Genomic DNA, 20485 nt, shown 5'->3' on the forward strand with positions numbered 1-20485 from the left:
CAGTGCAAACAGCTTCATACAACAGTTGTACATGAGAAAGATGAGAAGCATCTGCAGAACAATCAATAACACAAACAAATTCAAAACCTTCTCAAGTTTCTTTTTTAGGGTGAACTCAGTGTAAGTGGTACAATTTACTCAAATTATTTTTCATTATTTTACTCAGAAAAATCATACATTTGCTAAAAGCCTGCTCTAGTTTGATAATTACTGCATGCTGCATGAGGCTCACTAATTGTTGCCTTGTCATTGACATCAAATGGGAGTAGCCATCAAATCCAAAGGAATTTATTTCACAATGACAGGACTTCAACTGAAAATGAAATTTAGTCCTGCATAGAAACACAAAATTTTTCACATGCCTTTCTGGAAGCCTTTGCTATAGATATAAAAACCCACATATTTCTGTGGAATAAGAACACCATTTACAGAGGAAAAAAAAAAAGGCAAAAACCAAAACAAAAAAACAAAGCAAAAAAACCCAACCTTTTTTCACCTAATACAAACCAACTCTTGAAGGTTTTATTGTTAAACACAGGTAATAAATAATTTAAGCTTAAGTAACACACTATAAGAAAACTACTATGGTAAATCATTTCTGTGTTCTTAGAGTCATTCTTCTGAACTCTGATGGGTTGCTATCCAGGCCAAACAAAACTGGTCAAGCTCAATTCCATCAAGGAGCTAGCACTGCCAAAGGTCAGAGAGACAAGGAAAAAGGCTCCAGTAAAGGATTCTAAACCTGGAAATGAGCTTGTGAAATCTCCAGGGCAGGGAACGTACCAGCAACTCTCTCCTCCCTACACCTGTAAGACTTCCAGCACACTGAGACTTCCATGATGTCTGAAAGCTCTGGAATGGAAATTACTAACCAGCACCACCACATGCAAACACCTGGACTCTTTTCCCAAGCATCTTAGGCAAGGCACCTCTCTCTCAGCTGATGCAGCGTTGAATCACCTCTGAAGTTCAAATATCCTGAGCACTTTAAGCACTGTAGGGGGAGTGGCTGTTCCAGTCTCACCAGTTTGGATGGTAACTAGATATACTTCCAACATTTGTGAAGAAAGCAAACAAAAAAGACCAAACACAAAACAATATAATTTCCCGTTTTTGTCTGAGCCAAAGATTATGCCACCTAGTGATGCCTAGTCTTCCCATTAGTCTCGTTGATAGTATCTTAGAGGGAAAGGGAAGGGGGCAGTAACACAAGCTCATCCCTTCTATTCTAAATGCAAAACCAAGTTTAATACAGAAAAAAAAAGATACAGGGAGGTTTTCAGCAAACAGAAGAATGAACTAATACAGAGTCAATGCCGCAAATGGTCATTGCCTTCTTACGGTATGGTGGGAAACCCACACATCTGAATAGAAGATTCCAGAGAAAACACTGTCTGAAAATGTGTGAAATTGTTTAATACAGCCCTACATTCTGTCACCAATATCACACACATATAACTATAAATGGAACTTCCTAGTCTGTAAAGCTGCAATGAATGTGACAGTCCTACCGTGGAGAGTTGAACCCGCTGTCCACAGTAATGCTGCTGCTGTCCATGCTGTCCAGGCGGGCTGAGTGGGTGGCTCTCTGGTTGTTGCTATTTTCTGTTTCCTTCGGGGTGAGAAGAGTAAGATTCTTCTCAAACTTCCGCTGCAGATCTCTCTCCTTTTCTCTCTCTAGGAGCCACTGCATTGTACCAACATCATCCCTATTCTTTTCTTCCTCAGCATTTTTGTTGGTTCCTTCCTCTGAGTCATCATCATCAGATACGTTGTAGTAGTCGAAGGAGGCCTCCTGGTTCCCGGCTGTCTCTTGCTGTCTCTGAGAAACGGGCATGACTTGTGTGACTGAGGTTACTATCGCTTGTTCAAGTTTCTCACATCTGACTGGCAACGTGTCAGAGGGCGTCTTTTGATGGGGCTTTAGCAGAGGTGTGTTAGACTTATGATAACTATTCACAGAAAGAGTGTTGTGCAGAGGTTTAAAGAGTGTATCCTTGCTAAATATTTCTTTCCTTTTATCAAGGCTACTTGATTCAGCACTATGGTGTTGAACCAGCCGCCCATTTGCAATCACCTCTGGAGTTTGTCCGGCAACCGCTGAACCACTGCTTGGGCCCTTTGGGGACTCCTCCTTGTGCACCCCAGGCTCCCTTGCAATATGTTGAGCCTGTCTTTCTGCGGGAGTCATTTTTTTGAGCCCATCTGTCCCTGTGAGCGTATCATGATCCTCTTTATTCTTTCCCAGTGGTGATGGAGCAGTCAGCACAGTCTCACTGGATGTGTTGCACTGAAAATAGTCATCGACTGCAGATTTTGTTGTGCAGGAGTTGAGCTCACTATACGATGGCAAATTCTCTGTAAGCTTGCTTTGTTCCAATAAGCTACAAGAACTGGGGGTTTCTACACTGCCACTGGCTTTTTCAGGGATGCAAGTCTCTTTGTAGCTTGCAGATGAAATCAGAGCCCTTTGATGACTGAGCGTTGATGACTGAGATGGCCTTAAGGTACTATCGTCAATGTAAGTTTGGCTAGTTGTTTGGTCATCTGGGCTACAGCCTTCACCTAGATCTTCAGGTGTTCCTAAAGTTGCTGAGCCCAGAGGTCCCTTGGAGTTATCCATGGATCTAGACCTTTCTTTAGCCTTACTGGACCGCTCATTCCTCGATCTTCTATCCTGTGTATGGCTGTGGCTCCGATGGACCTTGGAGTGAGAGCTTCCCCTGGAAGGTTCAGGGAAAGGCATTTCAGTTCTTCTTTTGGCCAGCTCACCAGACACATCCCACTCTGGTGTCATGGGAAAGTGAGATTCAATCATGTTAGGATTGCTGTGCATTATATAATTATCTCCCTTGTGTTCTATTATAAAACAGCCTTCCCGTGGGGATCTAGTCAAGGGGTCATAGAACTCATACTCCCTTTCAGCAGGTATATCCAAATGAGAGCCATCTGATGGGTCTCCTTTGGATACCCGGGTCTTGCTGTGCGACCTCGATTTCCCATGAGACTTTCTGTGATTCCTGCTCTTTTTACTTCGTCCACTGTGGTGAGCTGAAGATCCCGCTTTGCTTCGTTGAGCTTTTTCTTCTTCAAGTTTCTTCATTAGTGCAGTGTGTCTCATGACATTTTCCACAGTCAAGTCTGGGTTAATGCGCCTGATAATCTCCATTTCTACCTCTCTAGGTATAGTGGTAGGGGTGTCCTCGTCCCTTAGTGGCCACTCCTCTGGAGGAAACTGGGCAGAGAAATTTGCCAACTGTTTTGTCTTGTCCTTCTTAAAACTTAATCGGAATAATTTGAGTCCAAATTTCTTAGACTGCTTTTCTACATCCTTAGGCTTTGTGAGTGTCTCTGCTTTATATGAAAAATTGACAGTACTTTTACTTTTCTCAGTAGGTGGGACCTGACATAATGAGGGAGGACAGTATGAGTCTTTACAGTCTTTTGCTGATTTCCTCTGTAGGGTAGATGCATGCATGCTGTGCATGTCTTCTCTGCAACAATGGCAGGAGTCGCAGTGGTTTTTGGGTAGCGTTCGGTCCCTGACGCATCCCGAGGTGGAGGGAGTTATAGTTCCTTGTTGGGGAGAGGTACATTGAGACCTGTCAGGTATCCTCTCATCCAAATGGTACCATTTACTGTTAGTTCTTATGAGAGATGGTGTTATAAAGTAAGTCTGCGGGGTTACAATGAAATAACCATCCGGAGTTGGGTATATTTTCCTCTCCCGTACAAGCATATTCAAAGTATGTCGAAGGATTTCTGGACTGGGTGTTGGAACTCCTAGAAATGACAGTAAAGACATATTAGGGACTGCATAAAACCGCAGAACTCTCTGGTTCCCCCCTCCCCAACAAAAAGCTGTTTTTCCCAACGTACAAGCTGGAATATGCTGAGCAAACAACTCCAGTAAAACATTTTGTTAGGCATTCTTTTCTCTGTTTGTTTCTCCACTCATCTCCTACCCTTCCGACATATCAATTATTAATTAAATAGAAAAGAGGCCATTAATAAAATGTTAAAAAAAAAAAAAAAGGAGAGAACTCAAGAATTTCTAGTCAGTTCCACTGTGCAGGTGACCGTAAGGTATAAGATGGAATCACTGAAAATAAAAGAGTGTCAGGGGAAACATTTCACTTTTATTCTTCTTCCAACTAATATTTATATCCCAATTCACCAGAACTATTCTTAAAATGCCTTGTCACATATAAAGCAGTGGTTATTTGTTACTTTGGATGCCTAAGTTGTTTTTCCACAGAAGAATACTACAAAGAAAAAAAAGGCATTCCCTCAAACTGCCCCTTCATCACAAACTTGATTGAACTGATTTACTCTCCCATTAAAGCATGTTTGAACTATATCGGCTTCTCCAAAAAAAGACACATGCTGAATGATTCAGTTCATCTTACCCAAGCACACTTTTCCATTATGCTGGAAGTTACAGATTTAGTTATTTGCTCCTCAGAGTTCCTTGCCTTTCGTGTGAGATGCAAGGGACACTACCTAAGCACATGTCTTGCATACTGAGAAAGGGACAAATACAACAAGCCTGCACCAACGCCATATGGTAGACTCAGCACTGGGAGCCTGGTCCTTCCCACTACCAGTAGGTCTGCTGGGTTCAGAGTGCAGGACCAAGTCTTCAATACTTTAATCAGATAAAATACTGAGTTAGCATGTTGTGTATAGAAGTAAGTTCCATCTAGAGTTAAGGAAACAAGAACTTTAGTTCACAGGTTAATTTAAAAAAATCTGTTTATGCTGAATAAAAAATAAAAATACTTCCAAGTTTTCAGTGGAAAAAGCTATCTTCAATCAATACATTTTGTTGAACTAAAATGCATTTTAATGCTGAGTATTGGTCTTGTTTATATTTTTAGAACTAGAGAAATGTTTTTCAAAAGTTTGTGCAGTCTATTTTAAACTAAAATAGCTAATATTATTTACTCTGGTTTTCTTTTAAACAAAAGTAATCTAGGGAAAAAAAAAAGGCATCAGAGAGCGACTTAGGTTGGAAGGGAACTCAGGAAGTCATTTGGTCAGCACCCGTACTCGTATCCAAGCCAACTTAGATGGAAAAATTTCAACCATGGGTACCTGTCACAAACACGGTATCTCCAGTAGCAAGTACATAGAGTCTAGTCCCCAACTCTTCTCCAACATGTTGGAGCCTGCTAGCTCACTGATCTCCTTGGGTAAGCAAACATGAGGATGACAGCAACACCTCCACCAAATGATTAGCAACAAGAAAAAGAGAAGTTGTACTAATTCCTTAACTCATCCTCTTTCTTGCAACTGGGTTGCAGGCAACATAGTAAATATTCCTTATGGAACGTTGTTTGAACTTACTGACATGACCATACTGTTCATATCTGTAAATAAAATCTTACAAGGGAAATGGCAAAGTGTTAGAAATAACATGGACATGAGTGAAAGCAGTTACAGCACAGAAGGCATCAGGGAGAAGTACACGGGGGCAGTAAACATATTTCATGCACAGTCCATAGAGCTGAAAGATTAGGGCCAATCCAAACACAGGAAGGAAGAACAGTGAAGACAGGATATAACTTGAGAGCATAAATGAGACTGAAAATTAGAAAAAAATATGAAGAATCAGGAGTGTTTTTGTCTCCTTTTCATGTAGGTGTCCACACTTTATGTAGTAATCCTAGACGGAGTAACGAAGACCCCCAGAACTCCTGGATGAGCTAACATACCAGAAATAGCAATAGGTGGGAAAAGCTGAAATCCAGAGAGCTGGGGAAGAAAAGGACTACCCCTCCCTAGCCCAAAATTCCAAATCTCTCTGAACTGAAGTAAACAATATGGTGAGCTTCCTCTGGATTGTGAGGCAGTGGCAACCTGAGAGCGGGTTGTCATCTGTATGAGCTTTTGGTAACACACAGGAACACAGAGTGATTTCGATTCCCATAACAACCAGCGGTCATCTAATCTCTTCTTTCCTGCGGTGGAGCTGCTACTTCTGCTTGGGTAACACCACCCCTTTTCCATTATGCCTTGCATGATGACAGGAAGTGGATGACCCCAAAACTCAAGCTCATTTGTTTCTCCATTCCGTGCTGAAAATGCACTGCAGGGTCCAACCCCAGCCCAGTTGAGGTGCACTTACTCTGCACTTACTCTTCCTTCCTCTACATAAACAATCTGCCCAATCCATTGCATGTTTCCAGGAGCTTACAAACACGTACTAACCTTTGTGAGAACTTGGTTCTTCATCCCTATTTTACTTATAAGACTTTTCTTAACATGATGTTTCAAAAACATCAGAACGAAAATAAAAGCAATGAAAATATTTCTCCTGGGAGCTTACAGAAAAGTTAGGGAAAGAGACTGAAATGGATGTTCTGAGGTTTTACACTACTTTAGGCAAAAATAATAATATAATACTATTAAAATAATAACATAATATGTATTTTTCACCCAGTAAACCATAATGGCTACAATATGTTGGGTAAGTGGGTCCCTAAACACTGGATGCACAGTAGTTACACTAACTGACTAACTCCTGTGAACAGAGAATGTGCAGATAAACACCAGGAAAAAAAAATTATTGTGCCTGGACAGTCACTGTAAACTCAATCATGTCAGCCTTCTCTCTGGAGTTTAAGACTATCACTTTCATTACTCCTAGGACACAGTACATCTCTGTGGTTCACTAAGCCAGCAATGATGATGGTAGATGTTAGATCTTTGAAGCTCAGCATTGCCAGCTAAGGGTAGTTATGGGTTTTGTTCTGAGCTCTGTCAGGTACTTACAAAAGCAGAAACAGACCCAAACTCAACTTATGCTTTCCTGCATGGCAGACAGGAGCAATGACGTTACCCTGGCTCCCCTTATTCCTATTTTAAATACAGATTTCTTGACTTTCTCAAGACTTTTCTCTTTACAGCAATCTGCCCACATCATGTCTATACACAACCTACCCCCCTGCATTCAAAAGTCTCCTTATGGTCTCCCTTCCTCCATTAATAGAAACAAAGGAAAAAACCCCAGTAGCTTAGAGACTCTAGCACATAAAATATTGCATGACAGCAGTGGTGTTATTTAAGATTATGTAGTGGTTTAATAATTCAAAAGCAGAAACTGTCTGGACACTGAATCATCAGACATGTACATTTTCCGTATCTCAAGAGAGTCTACTACGCCATCCACTGAGCTTCCAGACAGAAGATTATGTCTTGTTTGCTGCTCACAAAGAACACTGACCTAGAGTGAACTCAGTTAATGTAAGACACTTCTTTTAAGTGCTACACATATACTTCACATATTTAGAGAGTGAACAATTATAAAGGTGAATGTCAGAGGAATTTGCCAGCTTTCAGAAAACTGTTTGCTTCAAAAGTAACCTACCTAGTCCAATACACATGTATTTTCTACTTTGAAATTTTGAACATCTTAAAATTATTTAAATATGGACAATATATTGTAGACAAAATTTGGGAGAAGAAAGAAAAATATCCTTATTAAAGGCAGCACAGACTAAGGCTTGATGTTTTCTTCATCCACGTTCATACAGATAAGAGGGTCTGGTTGCCAAACACAGAACAGAGGTTACATTCTTAGCTCCTTATACTGGATTTCAAAGATTTACATTTAATGTATGGGATTTAAACCATGGTCAATAAATTACAAAATAAGGCTGTGCAAACATCTCATTGTTTAATTCTAAGTGAGAATAATGGAGCAGGTGCAGGAGCAGCCTCTTGCTTTTTTAAAAACCTGACAAATAACAGAAACCACAAATAAGATGTGCATTATCATTACAAACTTTTTGAATAAAAAAAATTCATGAAAAATACATCTCAACTAGTATTTAAATGGTGTTAAATCTGCTAAAATGATTTTCTCCTGAGCTGATGCTAAGGCTTAACAAGGGATAAAAGAAATACTCTGATTGGCTCATGAAATACTAGTTAAGGATGTGGAGTGGTTGCTATGTGATGTTATAAATAATTAGCATACCTTATTTCAGATAGAGCCATGGCCCAGATTTATGCCTGCACAATGGCTCAGCAAACTAGAGGGCTAGACTGCAACTGTAAGACCCTGCACTGAGGAAAAAGGTTTATTATTCTCAGGCAGTTTTGAGAATAGCATCTGGGGTCTTAGGAAATTTATCCACACCATGAAACGCAGTGAAGCATCTGTTCATTAAAACACAAACAACACAGGCAGACAAGTGCTGCTACATGAAAAGATACAGAGATGTTATGTGACAATAACAGATATATCTACAGTGGTAATGCTCTCCTCTCCCTCAGAGCATCAGCACCTAATTAGGAAAAATAAATTATCAGAATATGAGATGACATCAGATATTTTAAAACAGCCACAGAGAATACAAGGGCTCAAAAAGCTACAGTTGATTTATTAGAGAGTTTGAGCAGACAAGTGAAAAATATCACTTAGCATAAGAAGTTCTCTTTACTGGAAAGAATAAATTCTTCAGATAATCCTCATATGCTAAGAGAACATGTATGCTTGCTATGCTAAACATGTCATGGCTGGTAGAGAAAAGCATTTCTCTAGAGAAGGGAAATAACTGGACAACAATTTGGTGGATTTCTTTTTTCTTCAAATAACTTTCTTTACATTTTGGGAAGTGAGGCTCTCTTTTTTTATCTCAGACTTGAGAAATTCACATGGCAATGGCTAGCGGAAAAAAAAAAAGGCAGCAAGAAACTATGTGCTAACTTGCCTCAGGCTTCTTCTGAGCGGTGTCTAGAAAATAATCCAGCCTGCTGAATTATTTTTCATGTTTGGTTCTGTCTAACAAGAATAGCACAACACATCAAGTCTACTGATAATCATGCTCCCAAGAAACTCAAGGGATGCCACCAATAGAGTATAATTTCCACCATGCAATAATATTTATATAAAAATATTGATAGAATCACTGAAAGAATACTTGGAATCTACGGAATTCTTCTAGTACACAGCTATACAGAAGAGATGACTTGGTAAAAAAAAATCATCAAAATTTAAAAGGAATTACAATTGTGAATTTTGACTTCTTTGTATTCTATCCCTTATCTTTCAACTTTTACCAGTATTTTCAAAATCAGCCAAGCATACTGGAAAAAAAACTACTGATAAACAAAACTACAAACTGGGAGAGAAAGCCAGTATTTACAAAATATGCTTACAGTATTTTTTTCCACTGTGCGATTATTAAATGTCAGATAAAACTGTTTATTCCAAACACAACTCTCAATCCAGAATTACATTTTAAAATCTCAGAACTTACTACCAGTTATAGCAAAAGCCATGTAACCTTCAAGGCTTTAAGTAACTCTTGCTCTGAAATGTAAGGAAAAAAATTCCAGACAGCAGATCATGGCTATGGTTAGGCTGCCTAGATGAGACAGATGCATCAGTAGTTTTCCTGCTGAAGCATTTTGCATTAGCTGCTTTTTGCAACTGTAAAATAGGTACAGTGGAGAAGTTTCTCAACTACTTTAGAGAATTGTAAATGCAGGCACAGAATAGTTAAACATCTTGCCCGGAATCATACAAAACACAAATGAAGAAGCTGTGCTCTCTTGAGCAGTAAACCTCTGCCCAATGCTTTTGCACCACAATTAAAATGTCTCTGTAAGATGCATTTTGCACGATTCACCAGCCCCAGACACAGAGGGCCAGTAGTGAAGCAGCATATTGAAGAGTACATTCCTGTCACAGGATTCCTCTTTTTGATGTTACAGTATCTTTAATCCGAAATAATTTCCATTTACCATTTCATAAGTATTATCAAGTGCTTCCAAGAATATCTTCTGAACAGTTCACCAGCATTTATCAACACAGCAAGTGTAGCTATGGCTCTCCAGACTTTTTTGGTTTAGTTATGAAGAGAGTTGTCAAGTTATCTTTAAATCTTTTGTTTTATTATTTTTCAAGCAAGGGCAGTGCAGAAGCAAAAGCCAGAACTGTATCCAAGAAGGATCTGAAAATCCCTGGAAAGCAGGTTGACATCGTCCTTTCAGTCTAAATATAACCTCTGCCTGAAGCAGGCACATCGCTGTCACTGGACTCTACAACTTGCATCACGCCACACATTGAGAGCCTATTCCAGGTGGAAGAAGACATGGAGCATGTGAGAATTCTGCTCTTTAGGAGAGAATTCTCTAATGAGACCTCAATGAGGTTATCTCTATGGAGACTGGACAATGAACTGGTTGAATGATGTCAACAGAGCTCTTATGAGTTAGCTACAACTGGCTTGAAAGCCACAAGGTGAAATAAGTCTGCTCTGGCTATGACACATCATGCTTTTTTTCCCATAGCTACCAAAGAAGTGCTAAAGTCCTTTGACTATGATAGAGAAAAATGTGAGAAAAATCACAAACAAGCTTATTCTGATACTATCTGAAAAAGAAACAAGCCAACAGCTTGTTGTTTAGTACCTCAAGTAATTTTTATTATTTACATAAAGTCAGGAATTAACCCTGCAAAATGCATCTCACAAGAATGGCCTTATCACAGAGAACTCAATTCTCCATATGTTTAAGAATAAAGAAAAAGTTCTAAGATTAGAACCCTAAGGCATCCTTTTACTTTTGCTTAGCATGTCAGGATTAGTCAATATCCCCATCCAGAAGGGACTGAGGATTGTTTAACTGCCCTTTTACAGACATGCACTCATCTAACCGATGATTTATTAATGACTGGTTACCTGGGAAGCAGGTGGTTAGGTGCTCCATTAGTGCTTCTTGTGTGACTTGTTTTCGGGCAGAGTTCATTGCTGAGATGGCCAGGCAAAGGATTTCCCCAAGTGGAATAAACTGTGACTGAGTGATGGGAGACATGCTGATGGGTGATACATCACCTGTAAAAAGACAACACATGTGCAATGAAGCGTTTTGTTTAAAACTCTGCTCATAGAACGAGGATGTAGAGATACAACTAGCAAGAATTCTCAGAGCTCTCTACTACTGGGCTAGAGATAAAACCCTTGCAACAGAGAACCATCCAACAGCTTATTTCAAAACTTAGACATGGTGAACTTTGGAAAATGGGAGATATATGCTATGCAGACATAGTTTCTCAAAGGGTGCAATAGACAGATTCAGAAAAATGCCAACAAATTAGTACTCATGGTTGCAAAACCTCATGCTTAACATCCTACTAGGTAACTGCACAAACAAAATAGTTGCATGTATTTCTCTGGACATAAAAGGGGAGATTTCACTCCCCTTCAAAGGATAGTGGTATGGATCACCTATCATTTCCACTTGATACGATATTTTTTTATTAATAGTAACAAAGACCAGAAAAAATGTTGCTCAGTTAATGAATAACATTTTCATTCAGCTGAAAAAGCACAGAACACTCTTTAGAGTCCCAAAAACATCAAAACACCTTAAGACTGATCCTCTGAATAAACCTCTCCTGGATCTACGTGTCAAATGCCTTCATACGAACTACATATTTTTAAGAAGAGAAGTTTCAAAGGTTCCAGGATAGCCCGAAAATTAACTTCGTTGTACCTTTTCTCATGTTGTCTTTACAAAGAATTCATTAACCTATACTTTAAAAAAAATGAAAGATCTTAAAAAACGTTATAGGAGAAATTACAATTTGATAATACTAGCATGACTACACAAATACACATACACAAGTGCATTTTAACATACTTTATCCAAGTACAAAAATACTTTTTGATTCTGCTCTGTACCTCCTCTTGAAGTGGTAACAGTTCCCCAGTGCAGTTCCCCAATGATGTCAAAGAGGAAAGCAGCAGACTAAAACATTTTCCTTGCCAGTGGAAAAGGAATAATAAAGAGTAACAGATAGAACAAGGGGTGCTTGACTACAAATCCTATTCTGGCCACAGGTCAGTCAATAGTCAGGGATTAAGTTTTACCTAAATAGCTTTGAAATTTCAGAAAAATCATCCTATTTCTGCTGCCACAGAGCAACACCTTGTGATCAAATCATGAATCAAATTACTGGAAATTAATTCAAGTTGAAACTTTCACCCACAATTCAGAGAATCCAATATTTGCCCTATTAATTCTATATTCCTATTGTGTCTACTAAACAAGAGGAACAGCTTCTAAGACTGATTATCAAAGTGCATTTAATCTTGCATTATACTCAGCACTTTGAGGGGAAAAAAAAATTGGTGGGAGTAGCAAATTGCATAACTGTCTCAGTGAGACTTGTGGGCAATATTTTTCAATCACCAGCTGCACAATCTGTTGTACAACAGTGAAACACATCACTCAAGACACAACAAAGATTTAAGAATAGACATTTGTGCTATGCTGTCTCCTGATTGCTTCTGCTTAATCAGGCCTGAGCAGACCAATGCTGCATTCCAAACACAGTAGCATTCTTCCAGCTTCAAGCTTCAACATAGTGCAGTCCAAGATCCTCACAGAATTATGACCTTAAAATATAACCTTCTCTGGACATTTTTTATTCATACACAGCTAAAAGTTCTTGCCACATGCCTTACAGACAATAGCAAAGAAGATCACACGTAGCTTACAGAGAGACATGAGAGATACGCTTCCACATGACTTGGGAGCAAACACCATTTGTTCCTTCATCATTTGATAATGGAAAAGAACATCACAGTTATTATATTCCTATTTACTAATAATTATATCTGCTGTCAGCTTAAACTCCTTCATAGCCAAATCTTTGTAATCATCCAGACACATAAGTTTACCAATTCTGATCACCAGTCATCATTCACTTTGTGTAGGGGATCAGTTTCTTTAATGATTAGTTTCATGTCTAAGAAGCATCAAAATTATGATAAGAATTATGCAGATTTAGCTAAGCAATTTAAGAAATTATGTGTCATGGGTATTCTTGTGAGCACTACTAAATTGAGTTCAGTGCAATGTCAGATTGGCATATATTGGCCTCAGTTAAGGTTTAATCTTATTGGGTTCACTTGGCACTCAATGGGCTCTCTGGTGTCCTGGTTTTGCCCGGAATAGAGTACCTTTAAGGGCATCCAGGTGAAGGGCAGCAACTTACTCAATTGTTTTATCTGGATCATCACAGACTCGGCAATTTGTTAAACTCAGGCACCTCAGTATGAGTATCCCTGTGCCTGCTCCCAGCCATGCACTCACACCGCCACCTACACAAGTGCCAGGATGGGAGAGTGTGAGGAAGACCTCTTTCTTTCCCTTGAATGGGAATGATTCATTCATAGCTAACCAGAACAATACTTAGGATATAAGAAATGGGCCTTAATACCATAATCGGCCTCCTGAAGTGGGAAAGGGACTCAAGGAGTTTTATACATGAAGCTTTGTTCTGCAGCCTTGCACCTGCTCCCAGAGGGATGCTTGAACAAGAACTCATAAAACAGTTGCTCTGCTTACTCCCAGGAACAGCCATCCTTCTCCCCTGACTGCCAAGAGCCTGCAGAGATCCACCTCTGGGATCACTTCCAGTTTAGGACTTGTTAATGTAAAATCGGCTAAGTACAAGTTAAAAGAATAATAAAGTTTGCCTGGAGTTTAGTTTAGTAACTTTGCACAGTCCTCGCTTTCAAAGCAGGCCTTCAGCATCAAATTGCTTTGTAGGTTAGTGTGCAGAAAACATTCAGTCTGCAGATTTGACCCCCTGCCAGCTGGACTCTTGTCACCAGGAACAAGCCAGGAGTTTTCACTGAAATACTAACTATACTTTACATTACTCAGCAATACAAAACATTCAGGATTGGTTCCTTAATGTTAACACAACCTCTAGCAAAGCACACTGTAGTTCATATGTCAGGGTAACACACATCCTGCTTGCAAATATTTGGGAGCTTAACAACCATTTAATTAACAATAAAGATTACTATAATTGTCCATAAAATCATAATTTAAATGGTTTTAAATGCAATACAAATGTTCAACAAATATTGGTTTATGTGAGGACCTTTCTTTCTGTTTTGCAAGGGACTATCAACAGTTAAGCCACAATCTTTTCCACTGAGTGCTTTTCAACCTTCTTCATTATGACAAGGGCACTCTGTTTTCACCTCCATTGTGACAGAATGATCTCCACTGCTTATTGTTCCAGCTGTCTGGAGATAGTTACTAGCTCTTGTTTAAAAAGGCTAGCACACATTTTGAGCAGACCTAATCATAGAAAGCCAAAATCCCCTCACTCAGGGAGGCTCTAATTTGCCAGATTTTATCTTGACTATCCTGTGGCTCTGGGAAATTACATGTACTCTGTGGTTATAGTTAAGTGAACAAACTTCTTTGATGCACAATAATAGCAAATATCTTGCATCTATGAGATAATACAATATATTAACATCAATTACGCACATAAATACTGTTTAGCCTGTTGAACAGAAGGTTTACTAGAACTCCTTTAGGAAAGATCTGCTTAAAAAACAGTAAATAAGCTTTTCCTAATTTTTTTTGAAGACCACATCACTTACATAAAACATCTAGCATATGGCTCCTGTTAGCTCTGACTGATGCTTGTCTCAAGCCGCTTTCTTTCAAAATCAAATTACTAGCCTTGATTTTCATATGTTTATGCTCCCAATTAAATGAAAACCAGAGCTCAGAGAGCAGTTTTCACCAGCTGACTGCATGCTTTGTTTAAATATAAGACATATACATATATATACATAGTTTTAGCTCTGTTTCTGCAGTGTCTGTCCAAACTTTTCTCTAAATAATTAAAAAAAAAAGTTTTTTAGACTTCTTGTTTTAAGTAGCACTTAATTTTAAAGAATGTCCAAGCACTTAAGAAACAGTGAATGGGAACTGTCCTCATTTTATGCCCTGGGGATTTGCAGCACTACCCTGGGGGAAAAATTATTTTTATTACTTAGAACAAAAGATTATGTAGCACATAAAATAAACACTTAGCTCTTACACAGCACTTTTATTCAGTGGTTTTCAAAACATTCTGAAAAACTGGGAACTATAACTATCCTTAACATACAGATGAGAAAGTGATGGTCTAACATAGCTGTGAATGAAAATTCACACATCCTGAATCCATACCAGCCAGAACTTTTCCTGTGCCAGTGTATTTAGTGTGTTTGTTCTCTGAAAGTCTGGGTAGCACCATTTCAGGAGAAAATGAGGCAGACTACATTCTGCACCATGTATCAGCAATTCAACTATCAAATACATACTGATGATGGAATTTTTATTAGTGATTCTACTGTTGGAAAGAAGTGACCTGGAAGTCAAACTCTTTGTCTCGTGAACTTTGCACAAAGATTACTTGAAAAATCACCTCTTCTCTTATAAATGGAACCATTGTGAAGGAAAATTAAATAAGTTACAGTGTAAAACCACACTTTATGAGAACTTATACATCCTATTCCCCTGAAATAGGGAAGAGACCCTCTGATTACACTCTGCATCCTGTAAAATACAGGAAGCCAGTTTCACCTTTCCATTCCAACTCACAACACCTTTTTAATCTTTGTTTCTTATGGATCAAGACAACCTCCAAACATGATTTTTAGCCTGATTTCCACAGAAAATGAGGTTTGCACAATCACAATCATGTGCCAGAAAGGTTGAACCTCACTAGGCAACAGTGATTCTAAAACAAGTGTTTGCTAAGCATGTTCAATCTGTACAATGCTTTACACATAGCCACCTCCCACTAGACAGAAGAGAACCCAGTCAAAAAACACTTGTCAAGGGAAACCTGACTTCATTGCCTTTACTGCTTATAGAACTACATTATTAAATAGAAAACATCAAAACCAGAGTAGAGTAACTTCATGATACCTCATGATTATAGCGGTGGTTGCAACAGGACTCCCTTACAAAAAATTTCTTGCAAACGATTTCTTGCAAACAAAACTGTTTCTTGCAAACAATTTCTGATCTTGTTGATCGGAACAGTCTGTTCTGATCAACACACGCTTATGATTTCACTCTGGGAAGAACTACATAAAGGTCATTTTCAAACAAAAGGTAGCTAACAAAACCAAAACTACTTGTAATGGGCAAAAAGAGGGCTCTTCAGACTAAAATATTATCACTTTTTACTCAAGAATACTGTAAGGAAAAAGTCTCTTCTAGAAAAAGTACCTTTTCAGGTTTACTTCAAAAAGGGACAGATGCTGAAGAAGTTACATGTCTGGCCTGGGTTGCACAATTACCCCTTTTTGCCCCAACTCCCTAGGTGACTGAATTATTCTAATTAAAAAATACTTACATAGATGTAGTAAGCAAAACTATTCTTATGTGAATTCACAGTGAGGACATACAATTGCCATTTTAAGATAGATGTTCACATTTGATTGAACAACAGAAGGGAAAAGGAGGAATATGCAGATTCCTGTGGTATTACCCAGACTACTCTGAAATACCTTAAATCTGCACTAGTACTCTAACACAGTAAAGATCACATATCTCTGGCAAAATCTGAAACAAAGAAAATTAGAAGTGTTGCTTGCACTGTTCTCAGGCATAGCCTAAATCCTCCTTTTAAGCTATATTTCTTGCAGTATTTTTATGAAAAAAGCTGCAGGCTGTGTTTACTAGACAGCTACACGTATCAAGAGTACTGATAACAATAATAAAAAAATACATTAAAGATTTATCCATTTATTCCTGTTTAAAGCAGCTTAAACAAAGGCTCAACAAATGCAGCAACACACATTCATTCACTAACCAGCAAACTCCTTCTGCACCTCTGAAATGCACGCACACCAAAACAAATAACAAACACTTCCAAGAATGTGACCACTCCAAATCTAAACATGCTGAAGAAAACAGGGCAAACTTAGTATAACCATATAACAAACACTTGCCTCTAAACAAATTTCTAGTTCCTTACCAGCAACTAACTTCAACTACGTAAACTGATTTTTTTAATCATTCAGACCCAGCTAAAATAACGACCTCCAGGTTCACCAAGTGGCACTAACTTTCAGAAACAGGTGCTAAATTGCTCACAATCAGCAGACTTGTCTTACATGCATCCATTTTGTGCATTTCCTGTGATTTAGTTTTCCTTTTCTTTGTTCATGTCCTGTGGCCAGCTGCCTCCTGGTCCAAAGTGATATCCCAGCACATGTTACAACTATGATCATCGGAAGTTTCTGCTGGAGCACGGAACTTTCCCAGAGGATTCAGTCAGTTGAGGAGATTTCTGTAGTGTTGCTTATCCTGGGAAGGAAGAGGGTGGGACTGTAGTTTTTTAATATATTGTGTGCTCTAGAATGTGTTTTCCCAAACAATATTTTTCAAATGCATCTTTTAATAAATGTCCATGTCTATATTCCTGGCACACAATATGTTAAAAAAGGGGGACTTACCTGAACCCTTATGGTCTGGTTCCATGCTCCAGTACAGTAGCTCCAGTACAGAGTAGCTGTGATGTAACAACAATGTGCAAATTGGGGCTTTATATCACTGTGGAGGCTGGCTGAATGCAGCATAGCTCAGTGCCACAGGACCTGAAAGAAGAAAAACAAAGCATGCTTTCAGGCATTAATATGCTGAACACCCACCTCTTAAAGCAGGAAATAGGGGCATACTGAAAAAAAAATGCAGTTATCTATGCAGGTCCACTGAAAGGAACACCATTTTACACAATTCTCACATAAGCATGAGAAATAAATGGTTAAGAAATTACAGGGGAGGCGGAGGTAGAGAATCTAAAAGGGACTACAAATATAACTCCCACACAGTGTTTTGAAAACATCTCTTTTTGCCCTGTTTCCATGGAATGGCTGGAATCACGTTCTGACACCACCCCCTGTTCCGAAGTCACTCACAGTCTTTGCAAAGCACCTCTCCACTGCAGTGCCTCAGGATTCTGCAGTGTCACTCCTCTTCTCCCTGGCTCTCTGCAAAGTGAAGTCATAGGAATGGATCAGCCAACCTGACTTCTCACTACCCTGCCCAGAATCCTTTGTGAACCGAAATGAGTCATCGCTCTGAAAAAAATCCACAGCGCAATGTTCCAGGTTTCTCCCTGTGTCTGCGCTGGCTTCTTTGTCTTTGAAACGAAGTGCCTATGCTTCTGGAACAGTGCCCAGCTGCATTGTACAGGATAACAAGCCAGCCTTCTCATTAAGTGGACAAGAAAGCTATTTACATGCATTAGCAAAGACAAGTAAGTTGAAGCTTTAACCCTCTAGTCAAGACAAAAAAATTACCCCTAACATATCTTCCTGACGTAACACACAACTCCTCCAGTACACAGAAACACAAATGCACAGACACATGTGGGTATACACACAGAGAGAGTAGTATTTTCTTAAATTATTCACTATTTATCATGACATGTACCAGTATTGACTCTACTGATTAAAAAGTAAGATTTACTCTCCTTTGTCAGTCCTGAAGAATGCTGCAGACCTGCATGTAACAAACAACTCTGCTGTACACTCGATCAAAGTTGTGCTGCTGCAAACTGTGTATCCAAAAATTAGAAGCAGTGGACAAGTTCTTGCAAGCTCATTTTCCATCATCCCATTCACCATTTGGGCTCACAAAAAAGTGAGCCCTGAAACCATGCCAGACAAAAAATGTCAAACTGCTCCAAGTGCTGAAGGCCAGCAGAGCTGCTTCAACTTCTTCTGCTACTGACAAAGAAGGCAATGCTCAGAATGAGGTCACTGTGTCAGGATCTCACTCAGTGCTAGGTTTTCCTTTGCTTGGTGAGGACATGCTAAGCTAAAGCAACAGAAAAGCACAGAAGAGGTAGGAATAATGTGTGATGAGAGACAGATGCTGCTGTTTTGAAGAAACATTTTTAGTTGTTTGGAGACTTTCTTTTAAAATAGGGAAATATTCAAAATTGCCTTTACTGCAAAAGAACTACTTCTAGTCATGATGTAGTCACCAAAATGATTGAAACACAGCACTTTAGGACTCACCTGTGCTGTGCTGGAATAGGCAGTTCTCCTAGGTGCTCCCCTAAATGAACATACCAGGTGTTTAGGACCAAATGAAATACAAAAGTCACCACTTCCCTATGCTGCAAGCCCTGGCCCTACAACAACCCTGGCAGTGAAAGTCCAACCAAGCCTAAAATAGGTCTATGCAAGTGTTTCAAGATAACAAGTAAATACCTGGGTTACACAACTAACAAACATCACTTTTGGCTGCAGGTCTATAGCAACTATTATGCAGTAAAGCCATACTTGAAGCGGGCTAATTTACCTGTGTAAGGTTAACCAGGTGCTTTGCTACACCTGTAGTTACACAGCAGCCATGACCTCAACACGAAAAGCTAGGGCTTTGCTATACACACATCAATTTCTGTGTTCCTGAAAGGCCTCATTCCAGGAAATTTGCCTTCAACTTTAGAGGAGTTTTGCCTTCCCTGGGGCTGCAGGATCAGCCTGAATGCCTCTAATGAATCCAACTTGGCATTTGCAATGTTTGGGTCCCCTGGGATCATCCTGCAGAAACTCTACTTGGTTGTCTGCTAAGCACACACCCACTTTACAGCAACGAAACTCATTCCATGAAGAAAAATTTCTGTGGACTTAAAAGTGAATTACAACAAGCACCTACCGAAAGAAAAAAAACAAGAGCTCCAATCTGCTTTCCCTTTGCACCAGACAACATTCATGCAAAGCTAAATATCAGGGTCTGTGCATGCTGCACTGTTTTCACACACACACACAGGTTCTTGCAGCAGTAGTCATGCTACTGTCCCCAAAATTAAAACACTGGAGGAAGAAAGATAATGGTAATACTACAGCCAGAATACCTTTTCTCTCTAACAAATTTCTCTAGCACTTGAACCCAAATTATATGCTTGGGACCAGTCCAGCTATTCTGAACAGATTGACACAACTGCAAGCTCTTTCAGTGAGAGAACTCCTCTTGCACATGTGACACCTAGAGATCCCTGGAAGGCACCAAGTGCGCACATGTACCTAGGGTGCACAGACATCTCACATGCACAGGCACCTAGGCATGCCTTTACTCAAATTCATCAGCTTACAGCCCTTTAATCAGTATCTAATCAGTGCCCTGAAGTGGAAGACCATGACTGTGAGAATGATCATCTCTCACCCAACTCTGAAATTGTGCAGGATCTGCTGCTCCAGCTGGATCCCTACAAATCTATGGGCCCTGATGGGATTCATCCCAGAATCCTCAAAGAGCTGGCTGATGTCATCACAAGACCTCTCTTGATGCTTTTTGAGTGGTCTTGGGAATCCGGAGAGGTCCCAGCTGCCTGGAAGCTGGTGAATGTTGTCCTGATTTTCAAGAAGGTCAAGCAGGAGGACCCCAGAAACTACAGGCCTGTCAGTCTCATTTCAATGCTTGTAAAGTTACGGAAAAGATTATTCTGGGAGGTACTGAAAAACACTTGAAAGACAATGCTATCATTGGTCACAGCCAGCATGGCTTCATGAGGGGAAAGTCCTGCTTATCTAATCTGATTTCCTTTTATGACAAGGTAATCCACCCAGTTGGATCAAGAGAAGCCAGTTGATATAATCTTTTTGCTTTTCAGGAAAGCTTTCAGTACTGTCTCTCACGGGATCCT

General features: G+C 39.5%; 1 protein-coding gene across 9 annotated transcripts in view; it reads right to left on the bottom strand.

Moving 5' to 3' along the window:
- The window catches only part of STOX2 (storkhead box 2), a 72526-nt gene that overhangs the window by 8547 nt on the left and 43494 nt on the right, over window positions 1-20485 (bottom strand). For 3 of the 9 annotated variants that reach the window (XM_051790423.1, XM_051790424.1, XM_051790422.1), the window contains 2 exons: window positions 10695-10847; window positions 1512-3783 (listed from right to left, as the gene is read on the bottom strand). In XM_051790423.1, coding sequence (XP_051646383.1) covers window positions 1512-3783; window positions 10695-10847 — 2425 coding nt within the window. Of the gene's footprint in view, window positions 1-1511; window positions 3784-10694; window positions 10848-13912; window positions 14701-16943; window positions 17703-17747; window positions 17820-18854; window positions 18895-20485 lie in introns of those variants that run through there. The other 6 variants (XM_051790427.1, XM_051790426.1, XM_051790431.1 and 3 more) reach the window with 6 other exon arrangements.

Source organism: Manacus candei, unplaced genomic scaffold (assembly GCF_025592945.1).
Source record: "Manacus candei isolate 608988 ecotype Guabito, Panama unplaced genomic scaffold, ASM2559294v1 h1tg000028l, whole genome shotgun sequence".
NCBI lineage: Eukaryota > Metazoa > Chordata > Aves > Passeriformes > Pipridae > Manacus > Manacus candei.